Here is an 18,954-nt window from a genome sequence, read left to right as displayed (position 1 = left end):
TGCCTCGTCGAGGAGAAGAGAATGGGACCCTTCCTGGGAGACGCGGCTGAGGGGGCTCCCCAAGACACCTCACAACAGACCGGGCTGAGCTACGCTCCCGCTTTAATCCCTGCCGAGGGTGGGGGGTCTGCGGGTCCCAGGAGTGGGCGGCTCTGCCGGCCGCGGGGACACGATGGCATTGGGATGGTGACAGGGACACGGCTGGCGGGGGGCTGCTGGGTTCCCACGAGGCCGGTGGTCTCATGGCTCGTACTGCAGATCCGTGGTGATGAGCACGAAGCCCTGTAGGGAGTCAGAGTGAGAGGGGGGATATGGGGCACATGGGGACCCTGGGGTAAGGGGACAGTGGTGGCACACACCTGCTGCAGCGAGAGCTGAGGTCTGAGCAGGCTGAGGCCATGTGGGAGGGGCAGGGGAATGCCAGCCTTGAGCCACTCTGTGGGGAGACAAAAGTCATAGCAGGGGGTGGCCCTGGTGCAGCTGTGAAGGGATGAGGACAGGATGGGGACAGCACTTACTGTTTGCCTTGGGCACCCCAAAAAGCCACAGCCCAAACTTCAGCAGGGTCTCCAGACGTTTCACCTGTGGGACAGGTAGGGTCTGAGCCCAGCACAGAGCAGGCAGAGGGGTCCATGGTGCAGGCAGGGCTCAGCTCCCTGCCAGACGTGCCATGCATGGGCTCCACACCATCCCAGATTCCCCCCAGCCCCTGCTCCCAAGGTGATGTGGAATCCAAGGCTCCCCTTGGCTTCCCTGGCACAGCCACTCACCTCCACTGGGCCCACGTTTGATGCCACCTGTGTCACATGGAGCCTGGAGGACAAGATCAGGGTCAGAGGCAGGCACAGGGATGGGAATTGTCCCGTCCCAGGGTAGGGACAGGAGGAGCTCCATGGTGGGACCAGGACCCCAGCAGAGCCGGTCCAGGTGAGGACCTACTGCTAGGGCAGCTGACACAATACGAACCGGGGGCAGAATGGGGTCTGAGCAAGCAATACAGGACTCAGAGAGGCAAATGGACAGAGGTGGGGAATGGGGAGCTCTGCAGGTATGTCCCAGGGGAGCTCAGACCCAGCTCAGGGTCGGGCACTAACCCTGTCAGTTTCACAGTGCCCGTGAGCCTGTTCCTGCTGATTGTCGGCTTCCCTGTCACGTTGGCATCCTGCAGCAAGAAGAGATGTTGGAGAGACCAGGGCAGTGCCTGCAACCCCACATCAACCCAGCTGGTCCCAGTATCCCCCAGTATCACCCAGCATGGCCCCAGCCAGGAGGACAGGCACACCAGCCCCGGTCAAGCCCTTTGGGGTCCCCTGGCTCCCTGAGCCGTGGCAGCAGCAGCCACTCACGATGTTCAGCAGAAAGGCAGGGACACGGGTGGCATTGGGCAGCACCACGAAGGCCTCGGCAGAGCTGAAGAGGGTCCCGTGCAGGGCATCAGGACGGAAGGAGAGCAGGGGCTGCCGGCGGGCCCAGAGGTGCAGCTCCATGGGCTGGTCTGGATAGCGCTCCTGCAGCTGGGAGGGACAGGGCAGGGATGGCACAGAGCCATGCTGGCACTGCCACCATCTGATCCCCACCATTGCCCAGGTCCCATGTGCCCATCACTGCCCTGCCCGTGTCCTTGTCCTGCCTGTATCCTATTCTGTCTGCATCCCATACTGCCCTCAACACATCCCATTTCCACTGCACCCCATTCCCTGTCCTGTCCCTCATGCATCCCATTTGACCTCAGTGTTATCCCATGTCCCATCCCACCTGCGACCTTTCTCTCCTGCATTCCATCCCTCCTGTGCCCCATCCCCCATCCCATCCCTCCTGCATCATTTTATATCTGCATCCCACCCTCCAGCATCCCATTACATCTTCTGTTCCTCCTGCAATCCCATCTTGTGTCCCATCCCACCTGCATCCTGTCCTACTCCGTGTCCTTTCTCTGTCCCCTTCTCCCTGTGTCCCATCCCACTCACCTGGGGGGAGAAGACCTCCATGTTCTTGGTCTTCAGCTGGAGCGGGAACTGCCGCGGGACCTGGAGGGGAGGGAGGGATCAGGGTGCTGGGGCTGAGCAGGGGTGAGCACGGGGACACCCCAGTGGGACCCCAGTGGGGACAGCTCTGCCCTCCAGCATCCCTACCCTGTCACTGGAGATGTTCCTGCGCAGGGCCCCGGCTGTGAAGTACGTGAAGGCGGCCGAGTTGGCGACGAACTCGGTGACGGCCAACAGCAGCATGGGCTCGTCTGCCATGGGCAGTGTCTTGGGCAGGGGAGTGGGCAAAGCCACGGGCAGTGCCACGGGTAACGCCACAGGCAGCGCTACAGGCAGTGCTGGGGGTCTCTGCTGGTACGTGCCCACCCTGAAGATCTCTCCCTGCACAGATGCATGGATGGACATGAGGATCAGCCAGGCTCCCCTGTTCCCAAATCTGGCCCAGGGGTGCCCAAGATGACATTACCTTGAGGGCAATGTCCCCATACTCCTCTGTGATGGTGGGCGGTCCCAGCAGGGAGTGGTCGATGGCGGCAAAGGTGTCCAGCTGGGTGGACACTGCAGGGACACAGGGGTGGTCAGGAGGAGTCAGACCACCAGGCAGAGGCAGGCTGCCCGATGGGGTGGAGCTTCCCTGCAGCATCACTGTCCTGTCCTTGCTTCTCCAGCCCCTCCCACAGCCGGGCTCTGTCAGGATCTGGCCCCACAGTGGGGTCTTGCAGACCCTGCTGGGCACCAGTCCTGTCCACAGCCCCCCAGGACCACCCTGCCCTTCCCCAGTCCTGGGGCCCCCTCACCCACCTTTCATGTGCTTCAGGACAGCATCCAGCCTGTCAACGCCTCTGTGGAGCACAAGGCAGAGCTGGAAGCAGAGCAGGGTGTCAGCAAGTCAAGGGATGAGGGTCTCCAAGCCTCACTGGGCTGTGGGGGGGGACAGGGACACCCCAGGGCACAGGGGCCAAGCACCCACCTGCTTGTTGAGCTGCTGCCGCAGGGTTCTTTGGAGCAGTGGTGCCAGCAGGTTGTAGAGCCAGCTGTGGGGCAGAGTGGGGTGTTCAGATCACCTCACAGCACCCACCCAGCCTCCCCCAGCCCACCACTCTGGCTGGGGCACCAGTAATCCTTGCATGCCAGGGACAGGACCAAGCAGGGGGCTTGGCATCACCTGTATCCGCGGTGAAACTCCATGTGCAGGTCGGTGCCCTGGGTGTAACAGCCACTGGTCCAAACCGTGGGGTGGCCGCTGCCATCCTCACTCACGCCCAACACCGCTGCCATGGCCAGGTCCTGCATGCGGAGCTCCACAGAGCCGCTGTCCTGGCTGGGGACAGAGTGGATGAGCACAGGGACAGCGGTGACATTGAGCCGCCCTGAGTCCCTGTCCCTGTCCCCATGAGGACTCACACAGCGCCCATCTGGGCTGCCCAGTCGGCGCTGAGCTGGATCCGGGCGCGCTGCACCGTCAGCCTCACCCCCACATCCTCGGCAAAGTCCAGTGAGGATTCATTCATCTGCAGTTCATGGATGTGAATCCTGCACAACACAGGCAAGTTGTACTCGCGGCTGTGGCTGGGACAGGGATGGGGACAGGGACAGGGACCCCACAGGTGGCTCTTACCGTGGCACAGCATAGGTGAGAGTCCCCAGGAGCGGGGTGTTGTAGGAACCCGTCAGGTTCAGTTCGTGCTCCTTCTGCAGCACTGACTGGAGCAGCTCCAGCCCAAAGCGCCGGCCTGGGGCAAAGTAGGAATTTGAGGTGACACCAAGGAAGGGAATAGGGTACCTGGGGCGTTAGGGGATGAGCAGCCAGGTCCAGGATGGTCCTTCCATCCCCCATTCCTGGCAGACTTGGCATCATTCCTGGGGGTGCCCACTGGTCCCCTCCACTCCCCATCCTTAGCAGTCTGGGCATCATTCCCCACTGGTCCCCCCCACCCCTGCCTAGTCAGGAGCATAGATTCACCGAACTCCAGTGTCCTCTGGGTCAGCCAGGCCTTGATGCCAGGATTGGTGCTGGGGCTGGTGATGGCGGCAGAGACACAGGCGGGCAGCAGGAGCAGGAGGCAGAGCCACACAGTACCTCGAGGCTGGTCCTGGTACCTGGAGGCTGGAGCAGAGGACATGTCTGGGGGACGCGCAGCTGGTGTAGAGTCCCCCTCCCTGTGCACCAGCACAGCCAGGACTTATATTGGGGACAGGGAGCCCCGGGTGACATCAGCACACATGGGGACACCACAGTGCTCCGGCCACTGAAAGCCCAGCCTTGCCCAACACATGACTCAAAGGGGAAGCCGGGTCCCCCATTGTTCCGCACTCGTGGGAGCGGGGGAATGCAGGGTCCCACGCCACCCCCTGCCAGCCCCCCACCGTGGGGGTGCACGCGAGCCAGGGATACCAGCCAGGGCTCCCCACAGGGGCACAGGACCAGCATGTGGGGACACACAGAGACCCGGCCAGGCCAAGGTCACAAAGAGCTTCAGCTGTGCCCTGCCTGGGAGCAGTGGAGCAGTGGGGGACACAATGAGCTGGTCCTGGGGTAGAGGGACTCTGCCAGGGCTAACACGGCTCAACCCATTTGCGACAGGGAACAGCAGCTGTTCCCACTTTGGGAAGGGCTCTGGGAACCCTGTGTAGGGTTATCTAAATTTCAGTGGGGTCAGGGTGTCTGGGGTCCGGCGGCAGCTCCCAGGGAAGTGGTGAAAATATTGGGACAGTCAGAGTGAGAGCAGAATTGTGCAACCCCCTCCAAAAAATCCCAGCTGTCGGGATTTGCACTGCCAAACCCGCCATCGGTGGGACTATCCCCCAGCCAGGGTGAGCCCCTCCAGTGCCATGGGCTATGGGACAGGGGTCCAGCTGCCCTCCTGGATCCAGCCTGGCAGACCCAGAGGTACCTTTAGGATAGGCAGGGCCTCATCCCAGCACCACGGAGGCAAATAGAGCCCACGGGCAACCTCACCAGAGGGACCACAGCCGCACATAATGTAACTTACGGAGCCCTTGAGAGCAGCTGCCCACTGGCCTGGGACCCCCAGTGCCACCAACCATGACTGCAGTGGTGGCCAGAGCCCCCAGCAGTGACCCAAAGGCCAGCACTGACCCTGACCCCCAGCCCCGCTATCCCAGGGTGCCTCCGCCCTGCACCAGCACTCACCGTGACAGGCGGGTGCGGTGCCCCACACCGCGGGGGCCGCAGGTCCTGCCATGGGTTCCAGCTCCTCCGTGTCCCTGGGACCGTACGTGGCAGCGAACACCAGGGACCAGCTCTGACGCCAGTGTCCATCCCGGGTCTTGGTCAGACCACAACGTCACCTATTTCCCCCGTCCCTAATCCCTTCCGGGATGAATCAGGTCCCATGAAAACACCGAGGGACCGGTTGGGGCGCAGGTGCCCGCGGGCTGGGCGCTCCCTGGGGCTCTCCGGTGCATCCTGGTGCTGCCGCATCCGGCATCCCGACACGTGCAGGCGGATCAGCCCTGCCAGCCCCGCTGCAAGCCTGGACTGGCTCCGTCAGCCCCTTCCCCAGTTCTCCTGTGCCAGGAACCCGGTCGTGGCCACCCCGCGTCCTCTGAGGAGGCGGTGACGGCCAGGGCTGCATCGCGAGGGCTCGGTCGCGGGGCACACAGGGCTTGGACAGGGGTCAGGCAGAGACGTGGGGACACACATGGTCACACACGGAGCCCCTCTCCCCACAGCTCCAGCTGGAGCTTCCACATCAAGCGGCAATGAACAGGTAAGGACGGCACCTGGGAACGCGGCACGAGAAGAGCCCCAGCGCCTCCTGCGCCGGCCCCAGCAGAGCCCCCAGTCGCGGGACCTTCCGGGCTACTCCAGGAGGCCGGCCCGGGCCGTGCAGTGCGAGCGGGCACCGGGAGAGGGACCCACAGCCCCGTCCGCGCCGCGCTACGGGACTGGGAGGGAGGCGGGCGATGGAGGGGACACGGATGGGGGTGATAGAGGACCTGGGGAGTGATGGAGGAGACCCATCAATGAGGGAAAAGTTCAGCCACAGAGACCCAGAGCCCCCGGCCCCGCCACGTGGCCCCTGCTGTTATGTCACAGGCAGGACAAGGGTGGACAGGCGAGGCAGTGTCTTGATGCCCCAAGTCACCTGTCCCCTACACAGGCCCTGCCAGGGGATCTGCTGGGCTGGGAAAGCACGAGTGGGCACGGACAGGCCCGGACACACATGGACACACTCGCAGCTGTGACCGTGCAAACGCACACAATGGTGTGCGGGGGCTCGCACATGCACACACCTGTGCCCAGGGCTGGTCAACACCTTCCAGCCCCAAAGCCCTTGGCTGCAGGGTCTAAAGGGTCCCACTAGAGCAACAAGAGCCCCTCCAGACACCCAAGTTTTCCCCTGCCAGGCCCGTAGGAAGGTCTGAACAGGTCTGGAACAGGAGGCTGTGTGGTCCTTGGGGTGTTTGTGAGTCACAGGGAAGCTCAGGTCAGCTGCCCGGGGCACCCCCAGCCCTCGGGGTTGCACAACCTCTGATGCAATTTCCTTGTCCCAAGAGGTTCTCTGTCCCCACAGGCAGGGGTTGCACCAGGAAGAGCAGGAACCACAGGGGCGGGGCCACAGAGAGAAGCACCTCAGGACTTGCATCTGCTCTCCCCTGTAAAGGGACCGATCCCTGCAGCATCACCCCTGCAATTCCCCAGTCCTGACACAGCAACAACTGTGGGAGCCTCGGGAAGGCTGCTGGGTGCAAGTGGCCCAGCTGGGAAGGGGAGTGAAGGCAATCCCAGGCTGCAAACACACCACTGTCCAGGGAGATGGGGAAACCACGCTCCCATCTGGGCACAGAGCCCCACACCCGGCTCATAGCACTGTCCCCTCTGTGCCATCAGCCCATCAAGGTGCTGATCAAGGGAAGATACATCCCAGTGCTGCTGCATTATCCCACCACACACCACGGGGTGCAAACAATCTTTCCTCCTGTGTCTGCCCCTCAACACCCCCACATGTGAGCCCACGGAGTGAAGGAGGGAGTGAGATATGGACCCCAGGGAACCACTGGGAGAGGCTCTGCAGGGGCAATGCTGGGACACAGGGGGAATTAGGACCAGACTGTGAGAGACCCCCGCCCCAGCACCACCACAGGGTCCCAGACCCTGTTTCCCCCCGCACACCCACCCAGCCCACAGTGGTCTGCACAAGCTCCCCCCCGTTTGACGGGACACATATCCCCGGGGCTAAACACGCCCAAAACCCGGGGGAAGGGGTGTGAGGGGCAGGAAGAAAAGGCACGTGGGGCAGAAAGAAAAGGGCTTGTTTAATAACAAAACTCCAGCTATTGTAGAACAATATTCTCCAGCATCATTGTAATATACAATACGGGGAATGCTCTCAGCAATCTGAGAAGGAAGGATACGGCCCACAGCACCCCCTGCCCAGGCTGCGGGGGACCCCCAGGGCAGCCCCGCCGGGGAGCCAGGGATGCAGGTGAGCCGCGGTACTCAGGGCCGGGGTCCTGGGGACGATGTCCGTGATGGGATCGGAATCCCGGGAATGACGTCCGTGGAGGGTCCAGAGAGGTCTCAGCGGCAGAGGATCCGATCGGCAGCGGGAATGCACGGAGCCTGCGGGAAAGGGACACGAAACGGCCGGTCAAGACTTGCCAGGAGGGTGCCGGAGAGGACGGGGACGGAAAGGGGGCAAGAGGAAGGGACATCCCCGGGAAGGAGAGGGCGCGGTGCAGATCGGGGGAAGGAGATTCCAGGGAACGCCGGTGCTGCCCGTCAGGAGCGCGGGTCTGAGCCGGTGCCGTGGGGTCCGCACTCACCTCGGGGGAGTCCCCAGCGGCAGCGGGGCGGGGGGAGCCGCACTGCAGCTCCAGCTGCAGGTCCCAGATGTAGTCGATAACGTGCTGCAGCAGCTCCACCTTGGAGACTCGCCGATGCCGCGGCAGCGTCGGCACCAGTGCCCGTAGCCGCGAGTAGCAGCCCTTCATATCGTACAGCAACGCGGCGGCTGCCTGCTCGGCCGCCCCCGGGGACACCCCAGGGCCCGGCCCGCAGCGGGCGGCCTCCCCTGGCCGCACCGCCTTCAGAGGGCCGCCGGCGCCCGCGGGCAGCGGCGAAGAGGCGACAGCGGCGACCTTCATGGCGAGGGGGCTGCGAGCGCGACGGACAAGACGGGCACGCTGCGGGCGGACAAGGAGCGCGCTCCCCGCCGCGCCACTTATAGAGCGGCGGCCACGGACGGGCGGGGCCGCGGGGCAGCCCCGGCCAACGGCAGCGCGGGAGGGGCGGGCACGGCCCCGCCCGCTCCATTCATGCGCCGCGAAGGGCAGCGTCTTAAAGGGGCAATGGCGAGGAGAGAGCCGTGACGGGCCTGGGCTGCGATGCGGGGACACCGGCGCGGCGCAGGCTACAGGGGTGCGGAGCACCCACCCTGCCCCGCCATTAACGCGGGTGCTCGCCCCTCGGGCTCCCGGTGTCGGGCTCCCCGCAGCCCCGCTCGCCCCTTGCCCCCTCAGGCCCCCGGTGCCCCTCCGGGCGCTCGGGCCCCCCCGCACTCCCCGCGCCCCTCCCGCCTCCGCCACGGCTCAGACCGTGAGACGCCAGGGCCGTGACGTCACCCATTCATAAAACGCCGCGCGCTGTCAGCGCGGCGCCGGGCGGGCGGTGCCCATGGCGACGGGGGCGGGGCGGGGGACACACACCTGCAGCCCCTACGGGGGGCACCGGGACCCCCACAGAGACAGCGCGACCCCCGCGGGGACACCGGCACTCCCACGGGGACACCGGCATCCTCACGTGGATACGGGGGCCACCGGGACCTTACAGGAGGCACAGGGACCCCCAGGGGGACATCTGCACCCTCACGGGGGCACCGGGGCACCACGGGGGCACAGGCACACGGGCATCCCCACAGGGAGCAGCCCGTGCGCCGCGCCCCCCGCCCCAAGTTCCGTGTTCCCCGTTCCCCGGAGCTCAAACCTCCGCAGAGCTGCTCGGTGGCGGCTGCCGGGGCCGGGGTCGCCAGGTTCGGGTCCACTCGAGGGGCGGGCAGAGGGGTCGAGTGCTGGGTGCGTGGGGCGGCGCGGAGAGTGGGCTGCGAGCACGGTCCTGCCGCGGGGGAAACCGGCGGAGGTCCCGCCGCCGTGCGAGACAGCCGATCCTTGCCCCGAAGGGTTTCTGGTCCGGGCTGTAATTAGCGTTACTGCTAATTACCCCGCACCTGCGGGGAGGGCAGGCAGCGCCCCGGGAGGGCCCCCGAGAGAGACCCCGGCATACCCCGAGCAGCACGAAATGGTGAGGGAAGGGAGGGAGCAGGCAAAGCTGCAGCCTCAGACACTCCCGGGTGCGTGTACACTGACACGCGGTGTGCGTATCGACAGACACGCAGGGTGGGTGCGAGTGTGCACACAAAGGCAGGGACATGGACGTGCTTGCACACGCAGATGCGTGTGGGACACACCCAAACGTGTGCATAGGAGAATTCACGCACGTACACAAACCTGTGGAGCACAAATGCAGCCACAAGTACGCGCACACAACAGAGGCACACGTGGATGGATGCACACACAGGTATACACACACACACGTACATTCTCATGCACACATACATCCTGCCTTGCACACCAACACGTGTGCCCAAGTGCCAGCGCAGCTCTCCCCGCCCTTTATGGGATTGGGCTGGGGGGCCAGACCCTGCTGCACGTCCCCAAGCATGCAGGGAGCCAAAGGCCTCCCCTCTTCTTCCTCTTCTGAGGGGGGGCAGCAATCCTGGAGAGCATGGATGAACTCCAACCCTGCCAGCCTGGCCGGGGGGAACTGGATCCCTCTGTCCCCCCCGTCCCTCCCTCTGTCCCTCCTCCCTGTGTCCCCCAGCCCGGTGCGGTGGTGGTTCCCAGGGTGGGCACGGCGCTGGGGTCGCCCCCTCCATTCAGGGCTCGGCGGAGGGCCCGGTGCTGCCCGGTTCCCACCGCGGCTCTCAAAGCTGCTAATTAGCCCCCATCTGGCGGCAGTGGCCGGGCCGCGGCGGGAGGCCGGGGACATTGTGCACAGGAATGTCTTTCAGGGCCGCCGGCCGGCCGCCGCCACCGCCAGCTGCACCGCCAACAATGCCAGGACGATCCGGACCCCGCGCCCCTGCCACCGGCCACCCCGGGCGGCGTGAGGACGGGGACGGATTGCGTGGCCGTGGTGGGTGTCATGGCACACGTGGCACAGCCGCCCTGGCACAGCCACTCCGGTTGCCCCAGCCCATGGGATGCCCCCGAGAGCAGGACACTCTCACCCCATCCCTCTGCACGTTGGAGTGCTGGGGATGGGGTGCTGGGGTCAGGGCTGCCAGTGTGGCACCGGGACACTGCCTTGGCCACAGCTGGCCTCGGGGTCCTGGCCTGGCACGGCGTGCCGGCCGGCGCAGCAGTGTTGTCCGGCAGAACACAGAGCTTCATTTCCATCTCAATTCTGGGAACGGGGCGCGCGGCGCGGTAACAGCAGCCTCGGCCATATGGTGCTGGCGGGGCTCAGCCCGGCCGGGGGGGCAGCCGGGGGGCGGCTGCTTTGCGTTGAGCAGGGGTTGCCCGGCAGCCGAGCACATCAAAGCCCCCGGCCGCCCCCGCCCCGCCGGGACCACACAGGGCACGGCCGCGCCAGGCCGCCGAGGGGCCGCGGGGCTGCCTGTGCTGCTGTGATGGGGGGACGGGGTACGGCCGGCACTCCAGAACCGGCAGCACCCAGCCCCGCACTCCGGCATGCAGGGCTGGAAGGCGGCACAAGACGCCGCAGGTCAGGCTGGGCCCCCACCAGTGATCAGGACCCCCAAACTTGGGCTGCTCCTGCCCTAGCTGGGGTTGGGCTCCATCCAGATCCCCTCTCCCGGTGCCATCCGCAGGTCAGCCCTGAGGCTGCACAGAGCCTCCACCCCCCCATGTCCGCATGACAGTGCTGAGCCAGGGTTGCAGATGTGCCGGGGCCGCCGGCACAGCTGGAGCGGGGCCGAGGCCTGAGAAAGCCCCTGCGCATTCCCCTCCCGCCTTCTCCCTTCCCGTTCCCAGCTCCATCCGCTGCAGCCCAGACCAGCTGGAGCCAGGCAGCCCTTCCTGGGATTTATTCCAGCTTCCTGCCCCTCCTCGCCGGCCGGCCGGGGCTGGGGCTGCCTTGGGCTGCTTCCTTTCCCTGCTCGCAGCCGCCGGCCGGGCGCCACTGCCAGTACCCATCATCACACGGGACCCCGGCTCTCAGCACCAGCACCCACCGTCACAGCAAAGCATGCCCTGCCCTGCGTGGTGGAGCATGAAGTGCAACTGCAGCACCCATCACCCATCATCACCTAGCTGCACCCCTGCTGCAGTGAGGAGGCTCCACAGGGCTCTAGAGACAAGCAGCCCTGGTGTGTGGTGTGTCCCACCTCACTCCAGGCACCAGCACTCCCCAAACATGAAACCACCCTCCCCTTGCCTGGCGTTTGTACCCTGGGCACCCCCAGTTCAGCTCATCCCACCCCACTACAATTCCTGCTGAGTTTGGCACAAGGGGCGTATGCCCAGGAGCTCCCCTGGCCAACGGGCCTCTACACCACTGCCCTGAGGTGCCATGGGTGAGTGAGGATCATCCCAAACCCCACATTTGCTGGCAGCAGAACAGGCAGCTCTGGCCCCTGCCCTAGCTGGGCGCAGTTAAGTGGACGGAGGTTTCCTGCCGGAGTCGGCACATCCATGTTTCCGCAGCCCCCACGGAGCCGGAGGGACCCTGTGGAGAGGGGAAGGTGGCCCAGCAGCGGTCCAGACACAGTGGAGCCGTGTGGCCTCAGCCCTGGCGGGACCGGAGGTGCCACAGGCCCAGGTGCAGCAGGCGAGCAAACCGGGGAGCGCTGAAGTGCTGGCTCCACTGGCGGCTCCTTGCAGGGCCCAACACACTTCCTTCCTCCTGGCCAGCCCTGGCTTATCAGCCAGGCAGGGTGAGGGGTGACCCTGCTCTCCCCTTCCCAGGCCTTCCGCTCCCTGCAGCCCTGGGAAAGCTCCCCACCACGCTTCCACCACACCTACAGCAGGCACGAGCTGCGCTGAGCTCTGCGGGGCAGCAGGGAGACAGGAGGGTGATGCTGGCACGGGGGGTACCCTGTGCACCCCCCAGCCTGCTCCTGCACTTTTGGGGCCTCTGGAGGCTGCGTAGGGATGCAGCTCCCACCACCCGAAGCCAGGGAGGATGCAGAGCCTCCCAAGATGTGGTGCCAGCCCCACACCAAGGGACACACCAGGGTGGGGAGTGGGGTCCTGACTCAGGGTAGGGTCCTGCACCCCACAGCAGAGCCAGAGTCCTTTTCCACGGAACACTGGAGGCTGGTGAAATCACATCTGGAGTCTAGACTCAGCGACTCGGTGGGCTGGGCCTGGCGGCCGTGCTGTACCCAGACCCTGTTGCACACTGTTTGCTTAGCTGGAGGTATTTAATTGGAATTAAAGTGGCCCCTCTTGTTTTTGCGGACAGGGCTGTTGGAAAAGGAGCTGTAAGTCATAGAAAACATCTGTAGGAGCCTGCGAAGGGTCATTAGATGGCAGAACGCGAGGCGCCACTTTTAGTGCTCGCAGCCGGCGCAGGGAATAATGGTTCAATACGGCTTTTGTGGAGGAGCTGCCAAGCCAGCAAACACTTTCTATTTATTCTGGCAGTGGGCATGGCCAGAGGGATGCAGGATCCTCCACATGTGGGCCCCCAGGAGGGGTAGGGAGGACACTGCCAGTGCTGCAGGACACAGAGCAGCTGGTCCCAGTGGAAGCCGAGGTGGATGCTGGAGCTGCCCCTGCCTGCAGCCCCTCCAGCCCCCATGCCTGCACCAGCATCCTCTGCCCATCCCAGCCCCAAGGGGTGCAGCATGGTGCCTGGCTCCCTGCAAGGAAGAGGAACAATCCATGCTGTCCTCACCCTGCTCCAGGGCTGGGTTTGGAGTCACCCACCCCTACCCCTCCCATTCCCTCTCCCCCAGGCCATGGAGGGTTAGCCTCAGCTCGATGAGCACCCCAGCAGCTGAGGCAGAGCACGTCCCCACCCTGTGGGGCTCCTGCATCCTGATCCCTGCTCAGCCACGCTGCTCTGGGGCCAAATCCCAGCTCAAACCCACACAGAGGTCAGTGACTGCAGCCCTAAATCTGGGTATCGCAAAGCAGGGGCCAGGCTGGGGGAAGGCCCAGTGCCAGAGGAGTGGGAGGGGGAAGGGGACGGTCACTTGGTCACTTGGAAACAGCCAGACAATGGCCACTGGCCCCACTGGGAGAAGGTGGGTGAGCTGGACGCCAATCCCGGTGCCGGCTGGGCAGCTGAGCAGGGGCACGGCCACACCAGCACTCCTTCCTTCAACATGGTTTAATATGAGAGAAAGCAAATGCACAATACAAAATTTAAAAACCGGCATACATCGATACCCCACCTGGGTGGCTGCTCCGACACACACAACACGATGCTCTTGCACAATTGTTTCATCGTCTGTCACTTGCAGAGGGTCTTGAAGGGCCCCACCCCAGCAGCACTGGGTATGGCCCACGGGCAAGGTCACTTCTCCTTCTTGGAGGCTTCTGTTGGCTCTTCTTTGGAAGCCCCTGGCACCTCCTTGGGGGTTGAGCTCTCCTCGTAGCTGGGGACAAGAGGGACATGAGTGGGGCCAGCTCCTTCCTGGGGACAGAGCCCTCTGCCACGTGGGGACAGCCCAGCCTGTGGCCTTGGGGTCTGCCCTGCTGCTGCTGAGGACAAGGTGGGCTCCAGCCATCAGCCCCCAGCACAGGAAACCCCATGGGGCAGAGCCCAGGCAGGGAGATGAGGGATGCATCCCCCTCAGACATCTCCAAGGATAGGGTGGACCCAGCCAGGGGCCAGACTGTGCCCGAGGGTCTGTCCTTGTTCCCAAGAGCACTACTGGATATCCTGGATAGCACATGCTTTCCCTGGCTGAGCACTGGTGCCAGTGGGGCCGGTTAACAGGGGAACTGCAGCAAGACCAACAGCAGTGTTCCCTCCTGGGGTCGCACTCCTCTGGCTGCAAACCCCCTCCACCAGCAGCCCCAGGGCTCTAGCTAAGGAAACAGCAATGTTGCTCCAAGCAGAAAGGACAAGAGCTGGGATGTCAAATCCTCTTGCCCTTCCCAGTCTCCTCTCTCAGAACGGGAGAGAAGCTGGCCCACAGCAGTGCAGCAACAGCTCCAGCCTCTGCCCATGGAGCAAGGAGAGCTGGAAATACGGAGAGCTTGGACCAGGGAGAGCCAGGACCTGCCCCTACCTGGCCAGAGCGACAGACAAGAGGCCCCAGCGGCAGTGGCTACATGGCACTAGGGCTCTGCTGCCGGCGTCGGCGGGGACAGGACAGTTTCTGCTGCATGGAATCAGCCAGGCTGGCCGGCGAGCCAGACACCGTGGGGAAGTGGGTAAGTCTTGGTGTGTGTGGCAAGATTTCAGCAGAGGATTCATAGCTGCAGGAGAGAGAGGAAGCAGGAAGGGAAAGACAAGGACAGAAAGGAGAGGGGGGAGAGAGAAAAAGCAGAAGAGTTTTGGAGTGAGAGCACTGAGAATGCACCACCCTGTGCAGGAAGCCTGGCACCCCCCTTCACCTGCTGGCACCCGCTGACCTCTCCTTGCCTGCAGACTCCAGGACAGGGCTGCAGCATGGAAAAGTGAGCACTGAAACTCAGGGATGAGGCAGCTCCCACTGGCATGAGCAGAGCCAGGCAGCCAGAACCAAAGGAGAGCAAGCCTGAGCAGTGGGGAGGTGGCAGTGGAGCAGCCCAGGGGCTGGGCAGGTCACAGGGAGATGCAGCAGACCCTGTCCTGCCACTCAAGGACAGCGTGCCCACAGCAGGTGTGAGGGGCAGGATGGGTTCCCACTGCTGAGGGAGGCAGAGCAGAGCTTCCCACCTAGCCTAGGGAGGTTTGGAAAGGCTGAGAGCCATGAAGCTGATCCCAGTGTCACCCACCTCTGCTCCACCAGCACCCCTTCCCTGGGCTGGCAGCATGGATCTGCTCACTCCCACCCTGCCTGCAGACCCTCACTGCTGTGAGACACCACGTGCAGGCAGAGACCACAGGAACTGCCAGCTCCAGGGAGGATCAGGGTGCAGTGAAGCAGCACAGCAGAGCTACACCTGGTGGGATTCCTGTGGTGGGAGCCACTGTCCTCCAGGCATCGGTCCCTCTGAATCCCACTTCCTCTGCCTGCAACTGGAGCCACTTCAAGGGAGGTCTGGCCCCACGGGTTGTCAAGTTTGCAACTCTCCAGCATCCTGCCCTTGCCCTGGCAACATTTTGCTGCTGGAACAGCTTGTGCTACTGCTCTGGGGGGTGGGGGGATGAGGTGCACTAGCCCCTGGCTATCAGGCTCCCTGTGCTCCTTGCTGCCCAGTGGGCCCAGCCTCACAGCTCATCTCTCCCCAGTTTCCTGGCAGGAGGTGCTGCTGCTGTCAGCTGGTGAGTCACAGCACTGGGGAGAGCGGCTGCACGATCCCAGGTGCACAGGAAGGACGATCCCAGGACACTCAGCGCCTGCAGCAGTGATCGTCAGAAGCAAACATCAAAGGAGGGGCAGGTGCGGCAGGGCTGGGGATGGCCCAGCTGAGAGCCGCTGGGAACACGCATACCTGCATCTCCCAGGGGAGGGGAGGGGAGGGAGCAGGGAGGACAGCTGGCTTCCCGTTGAGCCCTCTGAGCAGGCTGGGAGCTCAGGGAGGCTCCCTGGGGAAAGGGCACTGGGGAGGCTGGATGGTGCACAGCTCTGCTTTAGGATGTTCCCTCCCCTCCTCTGCATCAACCATCATTACTGTACTGAGCCACCACCAAGTCTCGAGCATGACAGAGAAACAGCTCCTAGGCAGGAAGCCAGAGCTGCCCACAGCATGGACAGGCTGAGAGAACAGCTGGAGCACAACAGCCCGGTCCCCCTTCCTCTGTATCCACAGTCTGTGGGGCAGGGAGACTGCTGCAAACCAGGAGACTTTGCCCAAGCAGGGAGGTTGGGATGTGCTCAAACCAGCCTTGGCTGCTCTCACAGCCAGCTCTGGCTCCACTTTTTCCCCACCCACAGGCCCTGGGACACAATGACCAAGTATCTCCACACCAGGTGTGCAGTCCCACCCTCCCCTGCCTGCCAGCGCATGGGAAGAGCCTGTCACTGGGGTGTAAAGCAATACCAGGTGCTGCCTGCTGGTACCACACCACAGCTCCCAGGAGGCGGCTGGAGCCAGGCCCGGCGTGTACAAACACAGACCCGCTCCCTCCACCCACGCACGTGCCGGCGCACACCCAGAGCATGCCCAGATGAACCCGTCCCTCCAGCTGTGCCCAGGCGTGGGAACATCTGCACGCTTCATGTGCTCCAGCGCCGCCGGCAAAACAGCTCCATCCCCAGCTGAGGCTCACCTGAACATTTCAGTTACTTCTCCCTTTGCCAAGGCCACGAGAAGTGGGAATCCAATGCAGGCGGGGACCAGGTACAGCAGCGCAGGCTGTGGGGAAGAAAAACAACTGTTAAACCAAACCACAAATCACCCCTTGGGAGGAGTGCAAGGTGAGCTCATGGCCTTGTCTCCTCTGCACCCATGGTGTCTGTCACACGGCTGCACAGATGGTTAACACCCCAAAAAGCAGCTTCAAGAGCTAAGTCAGAGCTGCAGCAGCATGAAGCCAGATTGGTATTAGGAGGAAATTCTTCCCTGTGAGCGGGGTAAGATCCTGGCACAGGCAGCCCAGAGAAGCTGTGGATGTTCAATCCTGGGAAGTGTTCAAGGCCAGGTTGGACAGGGCTTGGAGCAGCCTGGTCTAGTGGAAGGTGTCTCTGCCTGTGGCTGGGGAGCTGGAACAAGATGGTCTCCAAGGTCCCTTCCCAAACCTTTCTGGGATTCAGTGAAAGTCCTCACTGTGAGGTTCCAGTGGGCCATGAACACACTGAAGCCCCTGTGCAGACCACAGTGTATGGGCTCCCAAGGCCCCCTGCAGCACAGCCAGTGGGTGCTCAGGGCAGCTTGGCTGCAAAGAGCCAAAAAACACAGGGCCCCTGGCTGAGGGGCTGTTGGCAACAGGGAGCCTTGCCCCAAACAGGCCTCTGCTCCAGCTGGGCACAGGAGCTTTGGACAGGGAAAGGTACAGGCAGGCACTGGAAAATAAAAGCCAAGAGAAGAGGAATAAATCTTTTTCCTGGCAGGATGCAGAACTTCATGGCCAAGCCGGCCTGACCCACTTGGATGTGCATCCACAGGAGGCAGCAGGGTGGAGCTCACCTGGGCGTGCTTGAAGATGTGCATGATGAATATGGTGAGGCCCAGCCCAAAGATGTAGGCCACAAAGCTGGTGTAGAAATACGTGTGCGTGTTCTTCTTCAGGCTGTAGGGAAAGGGAAGAGCTCAGTGACCTCAGGTCTGGAATGCCAGTGGCCGAAATGGAATTGGCCTGGTACTCTCAGCCATCTCCCACCATGCTGGAGTGTGGGGAGCAATGTTCTGCCTGTGCAGCCCCCGTGTTGTGCGAGCAGTGTGGGACTGGAGGCAGTAATACCCAGGTGAGGGGCCGGAGAAGGGAAGGACGCAAGTGATCCTGCTGCTGGATGGCAACTGGGAAGGGCTGGGGCTGGAACCCAGGGAGAAGGCCCTGTTGTCTTGGTGGAGACTGGCCTGTCCCTGGCTCTCAGCAGTTGCTGTTTTATCACAGGGCAGGCTGTGAGAACTGGGATTCCCAGCAGGTGCAGGCAGGATGTGGGTGGCAACACCTGGAAGAGCTGGCACAGACCAGAGGGTCTTTGCAAGAGCAGTGGGAGCGGGGCCACACCACTGCAGTCACAGAGCACCCTGCTTCCCGGAGCCTTTCGGTGTGGGGCAACTGCTGCAGCCTGGCTGTAGGCGCAGCTTCCCTGGAGCTGCTTCCTCCAACGTCAGTGGTAACCTGGAGGCAGCCAGCACTGCCAGGCACTGATTTGCATCCACGCGAGCACTTCCCAGGTGCCAGCACTCCCAGCTCTTTCCCACGCTGTCACTGCTTTCTCTCACTGCCCTCCACTCCTTGGTTTCAGGGAGCTGGTGAGGCTCTCTGGGGCTGTTACATGCTGCTGCCCTGATTCCCATTCCTATGCTGCCTGCCCTACCTATGCCTGAACTCAAACCACTCATCCCCAGTGCTCAGGGCATACCCAGAGTCAGCCCCCTCTTCCAAGAGCTTTTCCTTTCCCCTGCCCTGCTCCCAAGTCCCTATGCCCAGCTCCAGAAGGGAGCACATGACTGCGCTCCTGGCTCCCCCATCTCTTCTTTCCCCTACAAAAGCAGCTCAAATATGCTGCAAGATCCAACCTGCCAGAGACCCTTCCCTGCCGCCTGCTCACCTGATATCAAACCGCAGCAGCAAGGCAATGAAGATCCCTGTAGGGAGAAGGAAACAATGAGGGGCTGGAAGCGGCAGAGAAGGAACAGCAAGGGGCCAGAGGAGCAGGGAAGGGACAGCGAGGGCCTGGAGCGGCAGGGCAGGCTGAGGAAGGCAGGGCAGGAGCCGCGGCGCTCCGGGGCCGGTGCCGTGCCCGGGGTGACAGTGCCCTCTCGTGGCACGCGGCACCGGGACAGCACCCGGACCTGCGGGGAGACTCCCAACCCACTGGAGACCCGCGCGGGGCTGCGCCTGGCCAAGGGCAGAGCGAGGCACCTGCTCAGCTCCCCGCAGCCCCCTCGAAGGAGATCCCAGTCCCGTCCCCGCTCTTCTGTCCTCACCCGGAATGACGATGTCTCCCAGTCCCAGCATGGCGAAGTTGTCAGCATCCAGCCCCTTCTCCAGCAGGTCCTGAGGGAAAACCACTGCGAGGGGCAGAGCGAAGCACAGTGAGGGGGAGTGTCCCCACCGAGTAGACCCCAGCCCCGCTGGGCCTGGCAAACAGGGACAAGAGCAGGGCAAGGGACCTGTTCCTGCCCTCAGCCCCCTCCTTCCCTGTAGCTCCCCTTGTTCTTTCTCTGACAATTCCAGGACAAGAAACCAAGGGGTCCCAGGACCCAA

The 18,954-nt window shown here is 63.6% G+C and overlaps 3 protein-coding genes across 4 annotated transcripts in view; all 3 read right to left on the bottom strand.

Moving 5' to 3' along the window:
* Positions 1 to 85: 85 nt before the first annotated feature.
* On the bottom strand, positions 86 to 5,306 carry LOC121674091 (bactericidal permeability-increasing protein-like). 2 transcript variants are annotated; one of them, XM_042048118.1, is made up of 16 exons: positions 5,140 to 5,306; positions 3,949 to 4,092; positions 3,604 to 3,718; positions 3,390 to 3,518; positions 3,151 to 3,306; positions 2,956 to 3,019; positions 2,787 to 2,847; positions 2,452 to 2,543; positions 2,133 to 2,366; positions 1,968 to 2,027; positions 1,347 to 1,514; positions 1,095 to 1,162; positions 771 to 813; positions 519 to 582; positions 360 to 436; positions 86 to 282 (listed from the first exon to the last, which is right to left on the bottom strand). In XM_042048118.1, the coding sequence occupies exons 1-16, from the start codon at positions 5,189 to 5,191 to the stop codon at positions 241 to 243; spliced, it is 1,569 nt and encodes a 522-aa protein (XP_041904052.1). In that variant the 5' UTR covers positions 5,192 to 5,306; the 3' UTR covers positions 86 to 240. The 2 variants fall into 2 exon arrangements, with proteins under 2 accessions (XP_041904052.1, XP_041904053.1); XM_042048119.1 differs by lacking the exon at positions 5,140 to 5,306 and having other exon boundaries at positions 3,949 to 4,157.
* Positions 5,307 to 7,248: 1,942 nt separating this feature from the next.
* ID1 (inhibitor of DNA binding 1, HLH protein) lies at positions 7,249 to 8,150 on the bottom strand. The gene is made up of 2 exons (XM_042048333.1): positions 7,779 to 8,150; positions 7,249 to 7,575 (listed from the first exon to the last, which is right to left on the bottom strand). Exons 1-2 carry the CDS (start codon positions 8,097 to 8,099, stop codon positions 7,534 to 7,536), a joined length of 363 nt encoding a protein of 120 aa, XP_041904267.1. The 5' UTR covers positions 8,100 to 8,150; the 3' UTR covers positions 7,249 to 7,533.
* A 5,143-nt stretch (positions 8,151 to 13,293) lies between these two features.
* The window catches only part of HM13 (histocompatibility minor 13), a 13,184-nt gene continuing 7,523 nt past the window's right edge, over positions 13,294 to 18,954 (bottom strand). Inside the window, 5 exon segments of the mRNA XM_042048200.1 lie at positions 13,294 to 13,579; positions 16,348 to 16,433; positions 17,205 to 17,307; positions 18,296 to 18,332; positions 18,675 to 18,758. Coding sequence (XP_041904134.1) covers positions 13,498 to 13,579; positions 16,348 to 16,433; positions 17,205 to 17,307; positions 18,296 to 18,332; positions 18,675 to 18,758 — 392 coding nt within the window. The 3' untranslated portion in view covers positions 13,294 to 13,497.

The sequence above is a fragment of the Corvus kubaryi genome, unplaced genomic scaffold (assembly GCF_017639235.1).
Source record: "Corvus kubaryi isolate FWS band 111438036 unplaced genomic scaffold, C.kubaryi_AGA036_p1.0 134, whole genome shotgun sequence".
NCBI classification, from domain to species: domain Eukaryota; kingdom Metazoa; phylum Chordata; class Aves; order Passeriformes; family Corvidae; genus Corvus; species Corvus kubaryi.
This window is presented reverse-complemented; position numbering and strand designations above follow the sequence as displayed.